At 47.4% G+C, this 24492-nt stretch overlaps 1 protein-coding gene across 1 annotated transcript in view; it reads left to right on the top strand.

Annotated features, from left to right (window-relative positions):
- LOC125739852 (ephrin type-B receptor 1-like) overlaps positions 1-24492 on the top strand; it is a 74777-nt gene that overhangs the window by 10745 nt on the left and 39540 nt on the right. Inside the window, 3 exon segments of the mRNA XM_049010370.1 lie at positions 6449-6486; positions 6488-6605; positions 15377-15712. Of these exon segments, the coding sequence (XP_048866327.1) occupies positions 6449-6486; positions 6488-6605; positions 15377-15712 (492 nt within the window).

Genomic DNA, 24492 nt, shown 5'->3' with positions numbered 1-24492 from the left:
CGCCATGTTCTCTTAAAAGCACCGCCCAGCATTCCTGGCTGACAGGAGAGCTGTGGTTCAAGTGTGTTCCCGTGACAAATCCACCTGCCGGGTTACTGCGGAGAAGGCGATGAGGGATAACGCGATACATTTGTGCAAATTTGCGCCTAGGACGTAAATATATAATATTCCCTTAGAGGTGTGTATGACATTTATAGCCACTGGGAGTTACCTGACTGCAGCAACTCTGCAACTCAGCAAGTCACGTTTTTGGCAGACAGAAGCTGAAACCGGGCTGGAATCCATCAGTTTCCGCTTCTTCGGCTCATGAGTTTGGAGCCTCGCCGAGAAGCCTGACGTGACGTCACCATCCGTCGTTTCACAGCCGCTCTGTCACCATGGCATTCTGGGTCCTCCATCGGCGGCAAAGTGACTCGAGGAGCAGCAGCGCTGCGGGAAACCGTCGTCGTGGCGCGCAGACAACGCGGGATTTACTGCTAATATTTACGCCGCTGATCTGAGTCTGACGGATGTTTATGCCTTTTAAGCATTACATAAACACTTAATTTTTCGTGTCATCGCTGCCTCAGAAGCCAGGGTCTCATGCAGTTAAGTACCCAGCAGAGATGTCGCTGTTTTTTTTTGGCAAACATAGACACTGCGATTTTTTGACTAGCTTCTGTTAGGCTGGAACACAACGGCTCGAGTTTGATAACGAAAAAAGTAGTAAGAGGGCCGGGAACAATGGCAGAGAGCAATTCCCTGTGCTGACATTGCATTCTGGGAATGGGATCGGGCTGTCCCCGGACTGATGGCTTCTCGCTATGGGTCATTGTGGGGGGGGGGGGGGGGGGGGGGGGACATGGGCTTGGAGATGTAGAGATGGTCACATAGAATAGCAGCCTGACAGAAGGAGAGGGAAGATAGAGGCTGCTGGGGGCTCTGGTTGATGTGTGGTGGGGTTGACAGGCGACGAGAGAGAGAGAGAGAGAGAGAGAGAGAGTGAATGACGGGATGGATGACTGGCAGGAAGAAAAAGCATGTAGAATTGATAGACGGAGGAGGAGAGAGAAAGAGACAGAGGTATTTCAATAAATATGTATTCGATGGGGGTGACTCTTTTTATTGCCGTCAATTGCTCGGACCTGAGGATCTGCAGCAGGAGATGGAGGAAACGTAGGACACAGGTCTGTCCACCTGAGAGAGAGATACAGCACCCGGAATTGAGAGTATCTGGGTGGGGGTGAGATAAATCCACTCAACCCAGTGTTCTCTGTCTTGTCCAGTGGAGGGATGCCCCCCGCCCCTTCCTAATCCGCTTGATATGAGGAAGTAGCTTTCGACAGGAAGATCAAGGAAAAACCAGAGAAGGATCACCCTGAAACCTGTGTGTGTGTGAGCGTGCATTACAGACCAAGGGAATCTCCAGGCTGACCTTTACACTCCATCTTGTTCCTCCAGCAGTCTTTCTGACCTAATCACTCTCTATTACACACACACACACACACACACACACATACGGGTACACAGAGGAATAGTCTCAGCTAAGTACTGTTTACCATACTTCACAATATTTTCCAGTCCAGAATTCCTCATAACACACACCGGAAGTATACAATACTACACAAATCTGCAAAACACACCGTACTGAATTACCCTCCTTAAGAATTACTACCTTATTTGATTAAATCTATATGCAGTTCCAGAATATCTTTGAATTTCTGTACAGGGAGTGGGGCTTATTGGGGAACAGAGGCACTCAAATGGTCCCCCCCTCCAGCTGGGACCTTCACCAGTCAGCCATGTGCTGACTCTATGGGGGAAAGGATGAAAAACATTGCCTGTATAAAGAATCCAAATGGGTACCTTAGGCGGCTGATCCGCATGTGGAATGTTTGCTCGCAGATGAGCTGAAAAGAGCACAGTCGCAGTCCCTGTCCGGCTGTTTTGCATGGATTGAAATGGATGGGTTTTGTTGACACTGAGCTTTCAGAATCAAACAAAAGTGAATCAAACAAAAGTGAATCCCTTAAGGAGGACATAACCCTCCCACTGCCCAGTGCTGTTTGGGGGTAACAAATGAATTATCCCTGGTGTCCCACACCATGTGACCTCAGATGTTCCAGTTGGTTTGCAAATTCATGTACCCGTGTCCACATCATGGAGAAATGTAAATGATAATTGCACGCCATAACTCTCTGCGGGTGACACTGTCCTTCTGGAGTTCCTCCGTCAAGCATTTTTTTCCTTTGGTAAGTTGTGTGAGCTTCTTGCCGATGGATGGCTAACCCCTAATTGAGTTGGGGAAGAATATGATCCAAAATGGAAAATGGACATGCTCATTCATCCAGAACTCTCTTTGTCCTCTGTTACTCTAATTCAGAGGCATTTAATTTGCCTTTTTGCTCCTCCTTCTTCCGCAAATTTAACCTTTCATTCTTGGTATACTGGTCATGTCCTTGACTGTCACTGTACCTACTCTCAAAGTGTTCTGTTTGAAATCAGGTTCATACCTACAGCTGTACTGGTTCTGATCCCAGTTATTCTTGCTGTCCCCAAGCATGGTTACAGAGCTGGATATGATTAATTTGTGGTGGAAGCAAAATATTGACTGATTCACGCGAATATGATGTTTGTCTGGTATGCGCTCTGTCATCAGAATACACTTTCATACTTAGGCACACCCCAGCCTACTCTTGATCATATGCAGATGAGAAGACAAAGCTCACCTGGGTGGCATGGTCATATATGTCCCCCCACCTCAGAAAACAAGCAGACTTGGCATCATGATTAAATACATCCCCCCTTTCTCATGCACCCTCAAAAAACAGGCCCTGTGGTTAAATACATCCCACGCCCAGAGAACAAAGACAGCGGATGCAGGCTGATATCCCTACATTGTTGGGCTTCCGAAACCCAGGACAATCCCCGTACACTCCACACCTGTCCAGCGAGGTCAGATCAATCAGCACCGTGCACAGTTATGACCCGCAGCTCATTGTCTCCCATTAGCCGCCCCTCTAAATGTCTGTCATCTCCATACAAACAGGCACGGGAATGAAGCGTTTGTTTCCCAGGCACAGTAAGCACTCTTCTGCGCGTATTTCTCTCCTGCTGCGTGCCATTCAAGACGATTTGAGCATCACGCCCGGGATTTTGAGCGAGGTGTGCAGGTGTGCTTGGAATCAGCCATGGGTTTGAGAGCATTAGTCGCCCGCACGCTATCATATTCTGCTGTTGAGAAGCGCCTTTCCCCCCTAAGACAGACGGCATGAAGGCCCTCTATCGCCACCCGGAGATCGTCTTGTTATACCCACTTGCCGTACGGGAGCTGGACTCTCTTTCCCCTCAAGGCTTCGGAAGCAAGCGGTTGATGGTAATGCCTTGCGGCATGTTGAAGGCTCCAGTTGTTCGTCGTAACCCCTGATGGGAACATACTATGAAACATACTTTTCAAAGGCCCCCTATTGAGAGGCCGGCAGGCTGAGCGTGTCTGTGTAGCGAGAGTATCCTTGTTGTGTTATTTGATGATTCTTCCTCCTTCTGATTGGTTCCATTTGCTCTCTGCATGGGCGTCTGCACCCAGCCCTTTCTTCACCAAGCGTCCCTGTGTTGGCCATCTTCCCTGTTTTATAATATCCCCCCTGCAACCCCGCCCCATCCTGCGTTGCTGACCTGTAGGCTGAAACAATGACGGTGCCTTTAAAAAGTCAAATAAACACTGCAAGTCTCAGACACAAGATATTTAGCAGCTCAAAGCCACAAGCTGAGTGTGACCCTCATATGGAGGAGTGGTGACTTGGTTGCCATGACAGCATCCCCCCAGCCCCTCAATACCAGTAAGGATTTGTCCCCAGGAGTGGGATTTTCTGTCCTAAGTTCTGAAACAGACCCTGGATGATCAGACGGAGTCCCCTCCCCCAGCCTTCAATCATCATCATGAAAACGCCGTTCGCATTCAGGAGTGATTTTTCGGTAGATGAGCGGATATATATAGATGTAAATGGAAGAATGCCGCATGATTACGTGGTGTTGATCCCTTTGCTCTTTAGACAGTCGCATCTTCTTCACTGCCTAAACAGGGTCTGGTACTGTCTGCCTGCTGTCCTCTGCTTGTCAATTTGGTCACTTAGCCGCTACACTAACAGGCGATTTATTCTTCTCCTGGCATACGCATTAATCTTTCTTCGGGGCCATCCTCCTTGCATTATATCCTCTCATGGCGTTACATTTTAAGCGGAGCACTCTATTTTAAGGTAGGGAAGGGCTTTAACCCATCTCACATCATCTACATCTAAACATTCTGGCAGTTTCTCCCCACAGAGTCCCTGGGGTGCTTCTAGCTGGGGTTGTGGTCTTGTGAGAGTTGCATCTCCATCTGCTGTCAGCCGGTAGAGGATGCTGGGTAGAGGGACACCTTCCCTCACGCAGACGTGGCCCAGAAGGCCGGCTCGCAAACCAGAAGAGAAATCCGCTTTGCGTATCCCGATCTCCCCGTATCCTAAGTATTTTGCAAGTCAGGTTGTGTTTTTCCCTTATTAAATTCTGGCAGGAAATAGAATAGCACCATGCCAGCCTAGGTCTCCAGGGGGATTCATTTACAGAATTTTCTAGCAAACATAGAGATTAATTAAAAAAAAAAAAAAAAAAACACGAAAAATACAAGTATTAATCTAAGAATTAATACAGACAAAGATGGAAGAAAATAAATCAAAGCTCTAGGAAGCAAATTTCGACTTTAAACTTATTTTTCTGATTTGTCGTCAGCAATGAAGGATTCACTCAGACAGAATCAATACTGCCTGCGTCCTAATTGCTGTTAGAGCTTAGATTAATAATTCAATCAATGAAATGAAAGAAAAAATGACTTTTGCACTTGTTCTGAGTCAGCTGTGACTTGCTCCATGTTTTGTATTACAATGCAGGACAGGTTATGCCCTCTAGGTGGGGTGCTGTTTATGGAACTATCTGACTGGCTTATTGGAAAGGCACCTACAATAAATATTGCAAAATGTCTCAGCAAAAGGCCTTGTATGCAGCACTCAAATATATTCCCCATTTTTCTTCAGGAGAGCGAGGCAATTTCACGGAGAGTCTCTGAACCGTACCGGAGCTGTTCTGCCAGGGGATTAGGCAAATGCATTTCCCAAGCAATCATTTTCGAATGAGCATGTCTCTGCCAGTTCTTTACAAATCCATGTAGATAAGGGGCCCCAGGTGACCCCCAAGGAGAGGTACTGCTTGGTGTTCATATGTGTGTGTATCTGGGGGGGGGGGTGATTATCCAATTGGGTACTGTCAGGACCAGCTAGGGGCCGCATGTGTCAAACCACATAAACCTATTTTATCCTATAAAATAACCTATCCAGGAAGTGACACGAAAAAGCAAGGTGAAGTTTGATGAGAGTGAGAATGATCGGGCATTAGCCAATGGGGAAGTAATTAATCATTTCATTAACCTGCCCCTCAAAGCTGAGGGGGGGCATACTGAATGTTTAATGCTTTAATTCCTCAGCCAACTCACTCAAACGAAGCCGATATCTCCACGGATGGACCTAGCACCTTACCATGGCAAGAGGGACAGCCACAATTCCAGCTCATTCAATTCCAAAGTCAGATTTCCTTCCCCAACGAGGCACCAAGGCTCTTCTCCCTGCTCATCCTTGTGTATCTGTCGGCTGTCGGAGGCCTGGGATCTCCAGGGGGTGGCCAGATGCTTCGTGGATCTAAGGGCGTGAAAACTGTGAAGAGGATCATCTTTAATTCGCATGCTCACCAGGCAGCCCCTGATGTCGGCAATTTGTTGTCAAGTAACTGAGACAAAGGAGCGTGTCTTAAATATGGGCCTGAAAATACTGAAAAAAAGCATAATCTCTCCTTTATTCTCGCATCTGAATATTGTTTACACTCGGTTATCCCACAGCTATTTAGTGGCAACAGGAAATCCTTGATTCCGGCGCACGATTCAGATCTGATCCTCTTTCAGTTGAATTATGATACATCAAAAAATATTCCTTCTTCCCATACCCGATTAAATTGTGTGCATTTTCTGCGCCCGCATTTCCAAACAGCGAGGGGGGGAGGGTTGATTTACTCCTGGGATGTACAGATTCCTCTTCCTGCAGCAAGCGACAGCTCCTCTGTGTGTTACTACATGATGGATCACGCATTAGAGCGCCAAAAAAAGGCGGGAAGAAACGCCTGTCTCGGCTGTTTTTTTTCCCCCATGTATGTTTCACAATGGTGGGCACGGAGGGCAACACACAGGTTGTGGCTGTGTAGCAGCTAGATCGCTGTGCATGGGATAATTGGCGGCCTAGATTCTAAGGGAGTTCTTATTGGTCGATTAGTGCTCTACGCATCTCGTTGATTGGTCAGTCTGTGTTACTGGGACAGCTAGTTTTGTTAGCTGCTCCACATACATTCCTCTCTAACGCCCTGCTGTTCCTTTGTCCCTGCCATCCAACAGCTTGCCCTCCTGGTACCTTCAAATCCAGCCAGGGGGCAGGGACTGTGCCTGCAGTGTCCCCCCAACAGCCGGTCGTCTGTGGAGGCTGCCACCATCTGTGCCTGCCGCAACGGCTACTACCGCAGTGACACGGATCCTCCGCAAGTCTCCTGCACCAGTAAGTGTCACTCAAGTGCAACTCATTTTGTCTCGAAAGAGGAGGACTTTGGCACTGAGGGCTAGGAGGCCATTAGATTTGATTAAAATCCCCTAAAGTGGGGATGGCCAATTAGATTACTAGTTAGAGGATTGATCAGCTGAAGCAAGGGCATAAGTTTGGTTTCAATATTGAGAAGGACCAAATCAGTCTTGAACCGTCATTCCTTTAAACACACACGATACAATTACAATATTGGTAAGGACATGTCTCTACCGTCCATAGCCAAATCTTTGCCCCTTGGGCTAAAGGTTATCCCAACAACCTGCATACACACTGGCCATTTGTGGGTAAGACCCCTCAGTAGTGGAAAGTTCAGGTTCAGAAAGTTCAAATCCAGACCAAGATGTTGTTACAAACAGCCAGTAGAGTATAAAGAGTCACAGTCACATAGTGTTCAGCTGGTTGGTTGAAACAAAACCTTGGTCTGGATTTGTATGTTATGAACCTGAACTTTCCACCTCTGCCTCAATTGCCCTTTGAAACAGACATCTCTGGTGAAGGTTTTAACTTCCTGTCTGGGTGAATTCTGGATCTCACACTCACAGATTCCAAACAGTCACGTGGAAGGAATCGGATAGACCGTGAGCTATAGCAATACACCGATGAAAGGTTTGATTCCACATCCAGAGCGGAGTTTCTGAACCAAACAAACTCTCAGTGGTACAAGTTTGCCTATCAGTGATCAAAAAGATAAACAGTGCTTTTGATGTAGAGGGTCTGGGCTATTTTAAGGTTACTGTGTTAACCAGGTCCAGCTAAATTACTTGGGAGCGGGATGTAGGGTAGCTTGTATTGTCACCCCAAGTATATTGTTGTTATTGATATATTTCGTATCGTTATCATTGTCAATATCAATATGAATGTTCAAATGCTACAGTCTATCTTATGGACATATCTTGTTTACTGCGGTAGAATCCGACTGTGGTCCTGGATCCAGCGTTGTTGCATGGATACCCTGGCAGATTGAGGGGGCCCTTGAATGTGTAAAATTATATTTAAACCTGGGCGGGGGAAATGTGAGTTTTTGTCGGGGGGGGCGAATTTCTAGCTATTCCTCTGCTGGGGAACACATAGTAAATTGCTGCTCTGTTTCCGTAGTAACCGGTAATTGAATCGACTTGATTAGGTTGTCGCTAAATACTGATATAGATCTCATACCTGTGCCTCGCTGTGCTGTTTAAAAAAGTTAAAAATGCTCCCCTGACTTGCCCTGGGGTCATATGTATCCCTTGAACAAAACAGAGAAAGTTAGTATTCAGCCTAATTAGGATTAATCAATCATTCAGTTACTTAATTGTTTGGGAGCTTGAAACAATTAGGGGCTCATGAATTATTCAAACGCCTAAATTTAACATTGTTTGTTGATGTGGGATCTGCACACAAACAAAACATGGGAGAGCAGTGCTGGCTGTTATCTTTCATTACTTTCTGCTTTTATTCACGGTTTCGAAAAAAAATAAAAAACAGCTTATTGAGATACTGGTTAGGACAGTTTATCTATTTATCAGGTACTTTTCATTCAAAGTGACACTTTTATTTTTTGAAGGTGAAAGCAGGGGCTGTCAGTTCCTGGAGCAGTTGGGGAAAGGGCTTTGCTCGAGGGTCCAATTGTGATATCATTCAGCCAAGGGATTTGAACCAACAACCTTCCAAGGCCAGCCACATTGTCCTAAGCCAATGAGCCACACACAGCCCCCAAGGATTCTGGTTAGACAGCTTGGTTAACCTTAAGTAATGAATATCTCCACTGAAACAGAGCGAAGTGGACCCTAGAGTCCGTACAGTACAGTTTTCTGTCCCATCCAGTGGTTGCCCAAGCACTGATTTTGGCTGCTCTTGCAAAAAATTTGAATGTCTGGTATTTAATTGACATTGACGAATATTAAGCATTATTCACAAGTTAGCCTCATGGGTGGAGTTGAGGGGCAGGCAGTTGCCCCCAACCAGTTGCCTGAGTTGAAAATGTAATCAATTGCTAATTTGGACATCTATGCCAGTCGGAACAAGAAATGACTTCCCCTGCATAGGTAAATTGAGTTTTAAGTGTTTTACCTGGCTAGCTAACAGAAGGTATTATGTGCAATTTAGCAGTTGTTCATTTTGGTTAGTTGTTTGAATGCAGTTGTTTACCGTCAAGGCTCATTGAGTCGATGGCGTTGTGAGGTTGTAATTGTGTTTTATGCTGAACCTTTGCATAAGCATTTTGTTGGTACCCGATAGGCAGACAGATTGCTAATGAAACAACTTTTTTCGAAAAGCAGAGCGGATGCTGAGAGAATCCAGCATCCCATGTGGTCGTGAGAGTCTTGGAGCCCCATAAATCTCTTGACCGCTCATCCCTCAGACCTTTCTCAGACTGGCCAATCGAGATTGTCCTACTTTGTGATTTACTGTATCTTTTGACCAAGTGGCAGCTGAATAGCTACTAAGGCAGTTCCACAATGAAATCACAACTAGCAGGACATCGACCCACTGGAGACTGCAAGTTTATGGTATCTAACCACTGAAATCTCAATCCATTTCTGGGTCTTGGTAGCAGAGATGCCCTGTCGTTCTGATTTATGAAGCAAACTGACAAAGTAAACATACTATGAGCAGGTGCTTTGCCTTCATGCATTCATCCCTTCTGTCTCCACCAGTTTGACTGTTCTCAGGTCAGTGTTAAGGTTCAAGCCTCTCCCCCTTTTCCTTAGTACCGAAGTAGGTCAGGAAAAATATGCGACTTAACTAGCCCTACCGAGAACTTCAGTTACTGCTCCACATTCCTCCACGCCCAGGAGACCTGCAGAAGTGGGGCACGCCATGTAGGTGACCTGAAAACGAACAAGCGCGGTGAAAAAAATAAAAGACGACACCCATTCATGAATAACTGCAAATGAGGCAGTTTCTTGGCTAAAATTATGAATGGGTGCTATCTGCGCCCTCTGGGACCGGGTTGCATTCACTCCAGAAGGATATGCCATCGGGGATTTGTTACCAAATCACAGTGAGAAGATCTGGATGGGATCCAGGCTCTCTTTACAGCAAGGTACGCTGTTCTTTGCGTTGTGATCGCCATCTCTTTAAAAAGGCAGGACTGTGACACTCGTTGATTACGTGTGTTTCCATCGCGAATCACTCACGATGGCGGAGGCAGTCGATGTTCCAGAGACTGGAGGATTATGGCATCTGCTTATCTAGAAGATTCCATTTCTTGTCTGATTAGACACTACGAAGGTGGTCATATGAAACCATCTCCAAAAGCCTATGAGAACCACTAATCTACATTGCGGTACAGATTTAGACTAATTGGTGATGCATTTTACAAAAAAAGTATATTTATAAAAAGCAGGGAAGTTGCTAATGTTAAAGAAATCATAAACACGTGACTCAGGGAAGTTCGGGAGAAGTTCAGGAGATTACTGAGGTTTCCCCAGTCCAGCTGAGTGAGGTGTGGTTTGAAAAGAAATACACTGCGTATATGGATACAGGAACCGTCACGGTCATCTGGCTCAGTGCAGCCCCCACCACTCTGAAAAGTTCCCGGCAGAGGAAGGAACTGCCCGTCTGTGAGGGAAGCATTGCTAAGATACTCTGATTAGAGTTACTACAGTGGATTGAATGCCTGCTCCAGCCCCACGCAGACAGGCTCTGGAAAGTCCCGGATTCTTCCATCCGAATGGGCCCACGTCTCACATCTTAAACAGGAAAGCAGGAAATTCAAGTACTGACTGTGCCGTTTACCTACGAAGTGGCCAGGAGGGCTGGCCTCCCTCCCTGGAGTAGCCAGACGCTCCTCCATTGACCTTTGCCTACATTTAAATGAGCATTTAAATGTTTGTTGACCGTAGATCCTTTAGACAAGGTAGTTGATCCCAAATTTTCAGGTGTTTTTTCTTTGATTTGCTCTTCTCTGGACGCTAAAAATTTTACTGAAACGTCCCGGTTCAAGACCCAACTGAAAGGTTTTGACGCACCCAGTGTCGACTAGATGAGGATTACTGACGCATTTCTCCGATGAGAACTTTCACAGCCCAAAAAGTGCTCAAGTTACTCAGCATTTCGTCATGTTTAGAATCTGGCTTTGGTTTCCTTGGATGTGATTGGGTGGAAGTTTGCAGAAAAAATGCCCCGGGACATTATGGCAGAAGGGACACAAGGCCCGCTGTCCCACTGGGAGCCTGGGCCCACAGTGGAATTTGCAGCCATCATTATTCCCTTGCCCCTGGGTCTCTCTCAGCTTGGGAGACAGCTGGCGCCCCATATAGGTGGATCAAGGGTGTCCAGCTGTCAGAAACTTCTCAGTTAGCAGGATTAGCAGGAGAATGGAGGGGGCACCGCTGCACCCACTGCTGGGCCTTGGAGTTCTAGGGGGGTTATTCCAGGCCGAGGTGAAGAAGCACCCACTTGCTAGCTCTTCCCTTGTGGATGACGGTACAAGGTTGGACTTTCCCGACAGGGAAACAACAAAACATTCTCTGTATAGGCCTCAAACCCTTATATGTCAAACCCATAGTTAAAACACTGTCATCAGAAGGTTCAAACTGTAAAGGCATTTGTCACATTGACTGTAATGGTGCCATCAGATGCTCCAAGTTGGTAGATATCATATTTTTAGCAGAAATACCGCTGGCTGTCCGCATCACGACCAGCAGTGTTATTCTCATCCTGCCTCCGGAACTGTCTCTCCATTCCATTAGCCGATTGGATCATCCAGGTTTCTCACCTGCTATTGGCCACTGGTGCGTATTCTTTGTTCCTCGAATTCTCCCATTTATTCAGTCTCGTGTAGAGGTTCATTCTGGCGAGTATAATCAGTCTGTGCTGGGTGACGGAGGTGTTATGGACGTGGGGGGGGGGGGGGGTTTACGTTAGGTAGCACCTTTCAGGAAGCTGTTTTAACGAGCCTTTCCGGCCTTGACTGACGACCATACAGCCACGCCGGAGATGTTGGGGGGGGGTTGGGGGGGGGGGGAGGGTGAAATATGAAAGCCTTCCGCTGTCCGATAATTCATTCATGGGGCTGTCGGCCCGACGAAGCCACGTCAGGCACAATCCAGAGATTTCCGTGACGTGGGGCAGCTGCTCTCTCTCCCGATTAGGGGACTGATGGATCGACAGGTCTCTTGTTCTGTCAGCAGGACAGCAGTGCCAGAAAGACCCCCCCCCCCTCCGCGCGCCCCATCCATCAACCTCCATCTTCACCCCCGCCCCTTTCACAGGTTCTACATATTTTTCAGCTGTGTTTGCAGTGGCCCCCCATCCCCCCATGCCCAACACCTGTCCCCCATCTGCCACCCCCCAGGTCTTCCATGGTTTTTGCACCCCCCCCTCAGCTCCCCCACCCACCATTGACCTCACCCCTCCCCACCCTTGCCCTCCTACCTCACGCTGCACTTTCAGCACCCCAATTGTCGTCACTCCAATCACAGTGGCTCATGTGCCCCCCGCCCCTCGATACCCACCGGTGTGTCTCCCCAGGCAGAGCCGTCAGACAATAGTGCTAATTGCCCGGAAGTCAGCCAGAGTCTCCGGGCTGATTAATCTGCCAGTAGAACGGGTGGCTGCCCCCCCCCCCACCCATGTTTCTATCTCCCCAGTTCCCCAGGGGGCGGCACGGAGCTCATCAGCGCAGCACGGGGCACTTGTGGGCTGTGGGGGGGCTGGAGGAGGGGACATGATATGCTTGCATAAAGCACCCGTCCCGTGTCACGCCTCACACTGCAAGCCCACCCTCCCTTTCAAACACGAGATGGCGAAACGCCGTCCTACGGAATGATCCAGAAGGCTGCTGCCGTCATCTGCAGTCTCGTTCCCACCTCCTCGTTTGGGCACCCCCCCCCCCCCCCCCCGTCTTTATTTATTTTGATGTGTCTGAAAAGATGGCAATAGATGGAACAGGAGGGAGACATTCCTGCTCCCTGGAGCTCCTCAGTCCATTTGTCCGGCCACCAGCACCCCCCCCCCCCTCAGGGGCAAGGATCTGCCTCTGTTTGAACTGGGCTTCTTTCCGCGCCCAACCCCCCCACCCCAGATTAGACAGCTAAGAGAACAGCTCCTCAGTAATGCTCTTGTAAGCAAACATAAGCCAGAGTAATTGCCTTCCTGGACCTAATCCTCCTCCGCATCCCCCCCATGGTGCGTGCCCCCACCCTCATACACACACAGCCCTTATCCCAGGCCTGCTGAAGCACGCTTGTTAACTTCAAAATCTCAGCTCGCTGATCGGGGGGGTGATACACCAACCCCTACCCCCTGTCAGTCTATACAATGCGCAGCCATTCAACCAAGGACACAGGCGGGGGCTTGTGTGCATGTGCTGATACTCCAGCTTAAAGGTGCAGTTCTCCATCTGAGCTCACAAAAAGTGAAAAGAATACTGAGATTTTTGACTGGAAGTGGGCAATGAAAGTACCCCCCCCCCCCCCCAGTAATGAAATAAGCTGGCCGGCTCTTGTGTTTGAGCCCATCTGCATGGATCTGCTCAAATCTCCCCTCTCCAGAATTTAACGTGAGGGGGAATATCACCCCCTAGTGTTTAAGCAAGTGCACTGCAAGCTGGGGCAACTTCAGTATGCCCCCAATACTGCCGTAATCTGCCAGGACGCTTCCGCTTCAACATCCCATAATGTCAAACCAGGGTTAAATGACAGCAGAGAGGAAGCAGTGGAAAGGCTTGTTTCCAGGGCAACCCCAATTTCGAAGAGGTTACATGAAGATGCTGCATAAGACCATGCCATGCTTCAGAGAACGAGAATATAAATGTTTCAGGAGTCTGCACACTCGGGCATGAGCTCCGGGTGGGTGTCGGGTCTTCGGGAAAGAGCCCCGGTGAGATCACACCCGGCGTGTCGGAGTATCACAGAAGACTCTAAGGCAGGCTTTCCCAGATCCAGTCCTGGAGGGCCGGTCTGCAACACAGTTTCCAGACTTCCCTGCTCAGCCACATCTTTTTAAGCTCACCAGCTAATTGGCAGGTTTAGTGGGTGTGTCTGAGCAGCGAGACCTACGTGCACAAACTGTGTTGCAGATTGGCCCTCTTGGCCCGGACCTGGGGAACCTTGCTGTCAGGGTTTGAGCGTCAGCGAGTTTATAACATTCACCAGGTTATTGGTTTAGAATATGCCATCCGGGGTGCCCCCCCACCTATGAAATGGGTAAATAGATAGGTGGGTGTATTATTTCAGAGAAAAGGCCCAACCAGGTTTGGTTTCAGCCCCAAAGCCCCCGGCCCCCTAAAGACACACGGCGCACCTACCATATCAGTAGGAACAGTCCCCTACTGTTCATACCCAAATCTACGCCTTTGGCAAGGCCTGTTCAAGCTTCTGGATGAATTTGAGGAGTGTCATGATTCAAGGATTTATCTGTCATACGCACAGGTACATATAATTAACCATATAATTAAGAAATAATGGTGGGAGGGGACGATAAAAACAAGGGATAAATAGAAGTAAAATAAAAGTATAAATGGAAATGTATAAAAATAGCATTAGCATTACAGTGAGCATTACAGCATGCAGTGTACAAATGCAGTGGGAGACTATTAATTGACACTGAGAAAGTGATTGTGAGGGAGCTGCGAGTTTGTCTGTGCAGTGCTTAGAACCCCCCGACACCAATGGCATCCTGCTGTCCATAACTCAGGTGCTCAGTAGGCGCTTGTATGCTGAGTATAATGGAGGCCTTACACCCCTTTGGAGGAGCGGGTGGTCTAAAGCTGAGGTGTGAGTCACAAACCAACAGACAACTGCAATTAGTCACTGACTCACATCCATAAAACCTTGTCTGACAATTGGCTGTGCAAATAATGGCAAGGATTTCACCCGGTTTGTAGAAAACAGCACCCCCTGCTGGCATGGATATTTGATATGCCCCACCGCCCTGACCATGACTGAGATTTGAACTAAAATCCATCTGACTACCTGCACAGTGAGGCTCTGTAAGACGCTGCAGCCCAACCCAATTGCTGCTCTCCTTCTAGAAGAATTCTGCAGCCACCCCCAGGCCTTCAACCTTTACGGATAAAATTAGTTGACGATGCTGTTTCTGTAAAAATGCCTTCAGCTCAGGGCCGATCTGGTGGGGGATGAATAGCGTCAAATAAAGCCAAGCTCTTCCATGATTTTTTAGTAGTTTCAGCTGTATCTTTTCTCAAAATAGGACTCAAGCAGTAATGCATCAGAAAAGTTGCGCGATTTGCCTCAAACTGTAATTACTGCAGAGTGTTGTTATGACTTCTGTGTCTGGGCTAATCTCCTATATCTATGCTCAAGTGCTTACATGTGTGTGCTTGTGCACATCTATATATAAATATCTATGCGTACCTATAGACAAATTGCTTAACATCGGGAAATGCAATGCTAATTATGCTGCGACCCTCAACAATGCGCCGGCGGTAATTATGACCTGTCAGTCACACACCATGGGGTGGAGTCAATGCTATGCCTACGGGCTCCCTGGCTGATTAAAGATTGACAGGAGCTCACAAGACGCCCCAGTGGATTATGGGAGGTGGAGGGGTAGTGGTTGGTTTACAGTGATTCTGAAGACCAGAGAGCCAAGTTAAAGGCACTTAGAGGACTTCGGAACATTTTCAGAACGTTTTCAGAAATATATAAAAGGCCGCCTTTGTGATCACATGATTCCTGCTCCTCACCGACCTCATTCGGACGCCATATTGGGAGGTTGGTGATTTTTATGACATTGGGGACATTGACAAAGCTTGTCACTGTGTCTTCCAATCGCAGGTCTTCCCTCTGGTCCTCGGAACGTCATCTCCGTTGTGAATGAGACCTCGGTGGTCCTGGAGTGGAACCCGCCGCGAGAGACGGGGGCCCGTGACGACGTGGTCTACAACGTGCTGTGCCGCAAGTGCCGCTCAGACCGGCGGGCGTGCTCGCCATGCGACGACAATGTGGAGTTCGTACCCCGGCAGCTGGGCCTCAGTGACACGCGCGTGTTCATCAGCAACCTGTGGGCACACACGCCCTACATGTTTGAGATCCAAGCTGTCAACGGCGTGACCAGCAAGAGCCCTTACCCTGTCCAGCACGTCACCGTCAACATTACCACCAACCAAGCCGGTCAGTAGCCCCTTCAGAACACTCACAGACAAATACTCTACCCACAATGCATCAGTCACCTGATGCACCGCCTCTAACCAATCAGCATTTCTCACAAAGTACTTACCGCTATACAAGCCTCTATAATTTCCACATATCATTCTCACATATCAATAAAACTCCTTTTCATAACACCCTTTAGTAAATCTTCTACACCCCGCCCACCCACCCAGTCAAATAAAACCAGCAGATTAATGTAAACTGTCCTGACCTTTGACTCTATCTCTGCAGTAATTATATAAACACGTCGCCTCTGATAACATGCCTGGTTAGATATTACTATTACGGTCTTCCAGGAATAAATCTTTTATGTGTGAAGGAGTAGTGTCATGGACCACTGTAAAAGTTCAACATTGATTATGTGTCGAGGATCCAAGCAGGACTGGAGACGAGCATCTTTCACTTCACTAAAGAATTATGGAGTCAAAAGTGTCTGTGCTACTCCAAATCCAGTCACTGAGGGAAGCAGCATCACATGAGCCCTGAAAGGAGCCTTTTCTCACTGCTTCTCCTCCAGAAGCACACTTCCTGGTGTAGGTCACTTCCTGGTGTAGCTCATTTCCAGTGTGGCTCACTTCCTAGTGTAGGGCTGAATCTCAAAATGCATATTTTCCCATGCTTGTGTTCCTGCGTACCCATTTTATATCATTTTCTATTGCCCAAGCCCAGCTCCAATACTAAGATCACAGGAATAGAAAACAGTAAAAATCCCTGGATATTGGTCCTGCTCCACCCCAAATATCAAAGATGTATTGGGTGCATCCTTGCCAAATGAGAACAATCCCATGATACTTTGCATGCTGTTGCAATGGCGGAGGAAGAAGGTGCAAATCATAACTATACAACCTTAATCAGAATTACCGTAACTGGAGTTTGTTGTTGGAGAATGTTCTTGGTAGGCAAGTTTGCAAGACCGGTATTGCCAAGAGCACAAGTAGGTCCACTTCTTGGTGTAGCTCACTTACATATATTTCTCATTTTCTAGTGTAGCTCACTTCCAAGTATAGCTCACTTCCTAGTGTAGCTCACTTCCAGGTATATCTCATTTTCTAGTGTAGCTCACTTCCAAGTATAGCTCACTTCCTAGTGTAGCTCACTTCCAGGTATAGCTCACTTCCTAGTGTAGCTCATTTCCAGGTATAGCTCACTTCCTAGTGTAGCTCATTTCCAGGTATAGCTCACTTCCTAGTGTAGCTCATTTCCAGGTGTAGCTCACTGATTGTGCGCTACCCAGCCTTTCCCCAGAGCAGTTAGCAAAGCCCAACATGTGGCCACCACTACCTTCAAGCCCCACTGTGTGTTTCCAAAAGGTCGCAGCCACCCATCACCATAGAGGAACTGGAGCTGTGACAGGCAGGTTGTAGTTTCAAGGCCTGAAGTAAAGTGCTGAGGACAGTGAAAATAAGAGGGATAATGACAATGAGGAAGATGGAAACGACTGGGTCGGCCATATTCTTACTTACAAATGCCTTGTCTTTGGGCTTTTAGTAGAGGACTTATCTTCTGGGTGCTGAAGGCAGTCTCAGAATAGAGCAAGGGGCTGGGGGGGGGGTTCAGCTGATGGAGGACAGAAGTGGAGAATAATCGCACAGTGTTCTTAGTAAGAAGTCCAGGTATCTGTGTGGATCTCTAGCTGTTTATATCTGTTCTACTGATCCCCAGATAGCCAGCATGCACGCCTTGCCCCCACCCCCACGATTGATGTTAGATGTCTGTCCCAATAGTACAGGCTGGCCCAGGGGACTAGTGGGGGACACTACTGGAACAGAGCTGGAACCAGGACACTGGCTATTTTTATACTTCATCCATGTTTGGAATGCGGGATGTGTTCTAAAGGCAACACTGGGATGGGGGCAAGTTACTTGGATCGCAGTAAATAAGCATATATACTGTTTCATGAGGATATTATACGAATACTGTTTCACAATAGGCCCCTCCAGGACCTCTGATGCTCACACAGTACAGTATAAAAACACTCCTCTCTATATCGACAGGGCCAGGTTGGGTTCCGGGACTGAGGTTCAAACAAAGCACCTGTTGTCTTTTGGGGAAAAAATGGCAACATGTGAATGGGTCACAGCCCAAGGAGACTGGGGTAAAATGTGAAAAAGACTAAGGATGACGATGCTATTACCCCCGTTTGAAGCACTAACTTGGAAGAGTGCCTCAGACTCCCCTCCCCCCAAATCTTCCCCAATTTAAACGCTATAGTAATGGGGTAGGTGGTCCATATCCGAACCGTGTGCCATCGATGTACCGCACACGAATCAGACTTCAGGGACAGAAGTTGGTTAGTGATGTAACACACTGGCATATAAGGCGGTCGTGACAATTTGAACTGGACTGCGGTTTAATGTAACTGGCAGCTCCAGGGGGCAGAATTGTCCTTATCTGACCCCTCCCACATGGAGTTTGGGAGAAGACGACCCACTTTAATATGCGTTCGTGAGCCCCCGAAATGTGCAGCCTCACATTTTATATATACGCTCGGCAGTCGGAGGGAATTTTGTGTGGCGCAGATCTGCCAGTTTGGATTGAATGGGAATCCGGCGCTAGGCCTTTTACCTCCCTCACCCCAACACCAGGAAGCAGGAGTACTAGCTAGAAGCCAGAGGTCGGGCATGGAAATCTTGACAGGGATACTAGAGATCTATAGGATCCTCTTTAAGCTCCTGTTTTCCTTCCCAAACGTGTGTGTGTGTGTGTGTGTGTGTGTGCCCACTAATGAGAAATCCTTTTTTGTTAACGCCTTTGTTCGGAAGCTGGCATGGCGGTACAGTGCTTAGCACTGTTACCTCACACCTTCAAGACCAGGGTTTGAGCCTCTGCTGTGGCTCCCTGTGTTTGGTGTTTGCATGTCCTTCTCTCATCATGGGGTTTCTCCAGGTGCTCTGGTTCCCCTGCCCCCCCACCATCCAAAACCATGTTCAGGTTAATTAGAGTTGCCTAATTGTACATGGTGAGTATACCCTGTCGTGGGTTGGTGCTCTACCCTGGGTTGTTCCATGCCTTTTTCTTCTGGATGCACTGTGACTCTGAAAAAGGACAAGTGGGTTCAGGGGATGTATGGTTTTGTTATTATATCCAACTTCCTACTTTCTGTGGTGTTATTTCCGTCTTTTTGGGGAACTGCTTCCTGTTAATTGGTAAGCAGCTTCCCTTTTTTTTTGTGGGGACCCTTCCTGTTCTCCAGTGCACAGCTTCCTGCTATGTAGCTAAGGCTTCGCTAAACTGGGGGAACTGCTTCCTGTGGTTTCATAGGCAGCTTCCTTTTCTGTAGTGAGCAGCTTTGTGTTTACTCACTTCCTGTTCTCTGGTGGTCAGCTTCCTTCCCTTTGCTGAGTTCTCACTTCCGGCATGATGCACAGTTTGCTTCTTGCCAATACACAGATCCTGGCCTCACATATTTTTTTACTCTTTTCGTGTTTCTTCAGTGTAAGAAATCGCCAGTTCTTTGTGCCTAGTCAATGTGAAGTAATGTGTGATTCATGATAAAGACGCACCCTTGCTGAAAATTCAAATCAAAACCAGCCATTTGAAATAAACAAGTAATACAAATAAGAATTTTAAATGTACGAACAGGATTTAACTCAGAAGACAGGATTTTCTAGCATTTAAATGAACAATGTCATGAGTTAAATGCTTTTCTGTCTCCAGTAAAGTGTGACTAATCCCCCCTATTCTATGCATGTAAACAACAATTTTTTAATCCAGTTTCTACTTTTTCTGGACCACATCTCCCGCTGACTTGGAACAAACTAGCACATTAATCTGCAAAGCCAAGAATCGCTTCACGTTTGGAATTCTTAAAACATGAAGCTTCTGGGATAGACGCTGAACATGACGACCACGGTCTCTGTTTTGGCTCAATGAGACACTGAGAGGTTCGAGATAAGTGACATATCGAGCAAGGGGAGCGATAGCATAAATGATTGTGGAGGCGTATTTTATAGCGTCAAATTAGTCTGGGTGAAGGGTTGTCAACCTTGCTTAATTGTAATGGTCATGTGTCAATGTCTATCGGGGGATGTATCTGCGGTATGTTTTCATTAGCCCAAAACAAGAAATGAGATACAAACAGCTGTATTTGTGCCTCAGCCGCTTAACTGTCTAGCTTTTCAAAACAGATGCTCGTATCTGGAGTAACATCTTAAAGATTTAAATTTTATACCAGGTATTTTTTTTATAATCCAAGTGCTTCATACAATGTTACAAACAGGGAGATCAGTCTTTAACCACAACACCATCTGCCTCTTGAATGAAATTGGTCTTTCGTTTCCCACTGTTATGGGTCCCGGGTGTTCAGTTGCCCTTTGAAATCAGTCTCGGTGCCAATCCCAGGAGTTTCCTTTCCAGTCCCAGGCACTGGACATTGTGATATTTGTAGATGTATGGAGTAGTTTTGCAATGGAACATTGTGCCGCTGTGTGTCCTGAATGCCCTGTCAGGTTACCTCAGTGACTCTCCAGCTGCCGAAGGAGGGGACTGTAAATATCTCTGATTGTCAGGCACAGCTAATAGCCTAAACGAAAGTGTCCCGTTTGACAGACTAAGTGTCTCCTTGACAGATGGACCTAGAACCAGTGCCTATTCCCATCATTAACAGTCCGACAAGTGATGAGGTGTCCCCTCCCCCTGCCAACTTGGTTTCATGGAGGTGGGGCACCATTATAGCCAGGTAATTTCCACCAATCCACACCTTGCCTGACGGGCAGTGTTATTATAGGGGTTTGCCGCATGGAATGGCTGTCGTCTTAAGGTGGAGATGGGGATCTGAGTTTGTAGAGGACGACGGCTGTGCTGGAGTAGAGGGAGGGTGACGGAGGGAGAGGATTCCTGGCTGTCCTATTCTGTCCGTCTCAAATAGCCTGGGGAGAGACTTCAGGCCGAGTCTGACCTCTCGCCGGAGCTGGAGAACCTTCTGAACACTGTGTTGGGCGGACTCTGAATCTCCAATAAAGATAAATGATGGACAGAATTATCACCATCGTCGTCCGGAATGAGGCCAGTCAGCCACCCCCCTCTGCCAGAGCTCCGTCTCTCTTAATGCTGTCATTTCTAAAAAAGTCACGGATATGCTATCTTTTTTTTTTTTTTTTTTTTTTTCTGAAGATGATAAAGCGTGTTGTTTTCAGGAAATATTTCAGTACCATATTCTGGGGAAATGCGTTGGTATAATTAGTGCAGATGATTAACTACTAATGGGATAAATTAATGCCAGGATGTGGGATAGGGTTTGACAGTCCTTCACTAGAAGGTTGGATGTCATATATATTAACGTGAGATGAGAGCATGTTAATTAGCATATGTCATGTGGGTAGGGAGGTTGTGAAGACCCTGTGGCTGACCTGTGGATAGATGAAGTTCTCCTGGGGATCCATTTTGGCCCCTCCGGTGAAAACAGCCAGCTGTCTGGCATTGTGAGCCATTGCTGGTGTCTAATTGAACTGCAATTCCTCCTTGACAAACATGCTAGCACCCAGCCCCCCTCCCCATATCTTCTACCACTGCTCCTATTTCCTAAGAAGGAGCAGGACGGCGACCCTTGATTGGTCAACGGTCAAACTCAAACACATCATTTAAGCCAACTGAGACTGTTTACAAACAGTGGGATCATGGGAAGTATGATCCTGCCAAAACTGCAAGACATTCTCAGAACGATTTAGGCCAACTCTGGGTGTAGCCAAGAACTCTTCTGTGGAAATGCATCATCCTGTGTTTGTCTGTGGCTCCAAAGTTAGCAAGCAGCTAAACGGTTTACTTTGTAAAAGATCTGGAAGTTCTTACAGATAGTTGCACACATAGCTATTTAGCATCCATTTGAGATGAGGAAGAAATATACTTTCCATTAGCAAAATAATGCACTGAAGAGTTCTGTCGAAGGCAGGTGTCTATGAATATTCACGATCGGTGTGCCTGCTAATTGTTTGGTTCCGATTCAGGGGCCCCATCAATATGCGATTGCAGCTGCCAATCGTGCTGAGAGCTCATTAATATTGATGAGGGTGGGGATGGGGGGGCGGTCCTTGGCCGAGGAGAAAGAGGTGCTGCTCTGTGTTTTGATGGAACCCGCTTGCGTTGGTGTGAACAGGTGCCTGAGAAGGTGCCCGTTCAGGCTAATGCTAATGTGAATGCGGGGAATTTTCGTGTTTTTCAGGCCATTAGACCCTGAAAATAAGGCGGAATTGGTGAGCTTATAAGCCGGTAGATCATGTAGCGTGTATTAAAAACTAGTGTTTTTCACCTTGCCTAAAATCTGAAGGTACACCGGATGGGGTCCGAAGAGATTCTGTGGAGCATCTCCGAGTTCTTTGTGTCCGATCCATCACACAACGTCCGTTAGCAGCAGGTGTGTTGGAAGCTGTCTAAGGAATTGGAATCTGCCCCAAGACCAGCCAAGCAATCATGATCCACACAGCTCCCGATGGGAATAGTGGGGTTCTGGGATCTTAATTGCTGGTCATCTGTAAGAACATTTCATCTGCGTCAACAGTTAGTGGTGGGGGGAGTACTGTGGAGTGAGTCATCTAAATAAGTAGAGAATCGACTCAAACGGATAAATGAACAACGCATCCTCATAGGCCTGGGAGACCATGCAGTAAGAGTTTTAGGGACAGGGAACATGGACAGGTCTCCAGGGAATTCCTGCTTCTATTTCGCCTGGTCTGACTAACGCTGTGCCGTATTCCCAGTGCACCTCAGTCTCCCAAATTATGGCTAGAGGTGAAGGATCCTGGGCTGAGGTAGGGTAGGAGACATGGGTAATCACCAATGGGAATCGGAGGTAGGAGATGCAACAGAGAATGACCTTTGAGGGCCCCAGTGAAGAAACTGATCTTCCGACTTCTACTTGATGGAGATTGTTCCCTTTGCTTTCCTGTCTTTTATCGACTTCCCCAGACCAGTTGGAAACATGCAATCGTGCGCCGCTGGCCATGAAGGTATTGGCCTTAACTGACCCCGTTCAAAATGTGTCCCATGGAAACTAGCGAGGGCGATGAGCACCCAGTACGACAGGACAAATGGGAAACTTCCTGGGAGTACGTTTGTGGGATGGGTCCCGCTCTGAAAGACAGGTGGCATGGATGTGTCCGGGCGTCCATGGAAAAGAGGCGCCCATAGCTGCAGTGTGTGTTAGTGAATTTGTCCGCCAGTGAAGGTTTACAGCGTGTCAGTATCTACCGCCCAAGCGAATGACGTGCCAGCTGGCTCCATTTACAGAGCTGGAGTGTAAAAGGGGCCAGCTGGGGCTTGGGGGGGGGCTGACAGAGGGGGGTTCGGGTTAAGCCAGAGATGTAAATAGACTGGCTCTTAGCTTATATGCCATTTTGCTGTTTTGCTGTAAATTGCAGTGCGCCGTGTTTATTTTTCCGTTGTTAATGCCATTTAGTTTCTGTTTTTTTTTTGTTTTTACATTTTTATGGATGTGCTTCTGTGCTTATTAATAATAAAGCTTCAGTTTAAAGTCCTGCCATTTCTGAAATACCACGGACTGTGTGTGAGTGTGTGTGTGTGTCTGCATGTTTGTGTGTGTACGTGTGTGTGTAGGGCGTTGCTAAAGATTTTGGGATCATATTGGGTCCCCCAGTCCAGACCAATCCAGTCATTTTCAAAATTTTTTGGGGCCCCTTGTCTTACCAAATGCTCCCCACAATGTAATCAAAACCTAATATTTTGACATTGTGGGGACCATTTTTCAGCTGCTCAAGAATATCTGTGAACGTAATCAAAAAAAGTAAAAATGCCAAAAGCCTCCTATTTTGTTTGGTTACTGATGGTTAAGGTTAGGGCTGGGTAGGGGTTAAGGTTGTCATGTTGGGATTAGAGTTTTCCCCATAAAAATGAATGGAGAGTCCCCACAAAGTTATAATCTTCAACCTGTGTGTGTGTTTTTCTCCATTTGCATGCCTTTCTCTGCATTATTTACCCGTCTGTTCATTTACGTTTCTTCTGTTTGTGCCGGGCTGTTCACTGTGCTTCTTTGTGTGTGTGTGTGTGTGTGTGTGTGTGTGTGTGTGTATGAGACCGCACCCTTTCTTCATGAGATGCCCGGTCAGCCGGCCGCAGCCACACCAAGCTATCTCAGCTGACTTTAGCGGAGAAGTTAAGGTGCAGTGGAAGGGTCAGGGACCAGGCCTCCAGCTCTGCTCTCATTTTGGCCGTTTCGTTCCCCACTCCATTCTCTCTCAGCTAAAGAAGAGCACATGGGGGAACTTAGCCGCAATGTGAGATAGCAGTATGATGGGTGGGAGGACCAGACTACTTGCGTGTGTGTGTTCTGGCTTGTGATTGGCTCACACACAGGCTGAAAATGACAGGTGAGAGAAGAGGTGCGTCCTGAAGCAAAGATGGCCTGAAAATTACAGCCTTGTACCTGCTTTCTGGTACATATTCCATTACCTGTGAATATGTGTGCTTTTGTGTGTCTTTGTGCCTGCCTGTGTGTCTGTCTGTGTCTGTGTGTGCCTGCCTGTGTGTCTGTCTGTGTCAGTGTGTGCCTGCCTGTGTCTGTGTGTGCCTGCCTGTGTGTCTGTCTGTGTCTGTGTGTGCCTGCCTGTGTCTGTGTGTGCTTGCCTGTGTGTCTGTCTGTGTCTGTGTGTGCCTGCCTGTGTCTGTGTGTGCCTGCCTGTGTGTCTGTGTGTGCCTGCCTGTGTCTGTGTGTGTCTGCCTGTGTGTCTGTCTGTGTCTGTGTGTGCCTGCCTGTGTGTCTGTCTGTGTGTGCCTGACTGTGTGTCTGTCTG

Source organism: Brienomyrus brachyistius, chromosome 4 (genome assembly GCF_023856365.1).
Source record: "Brienomyrus brachyistius isolate T26 chromosome 4, BBRACH_0.4, whole genome shotgun sequence".
Classification (NCBI taxonomy): domain Eukaryota; kingdom Metazoa; phylum Chordata; class Actinopteri; order Osteoglossiformes; family Mormyridae; genus Brienomyrus; species Brienomyrus brachyistius.
This window is presented reverse-complemented; position numbering and strand designations above follow the sequence as displayed.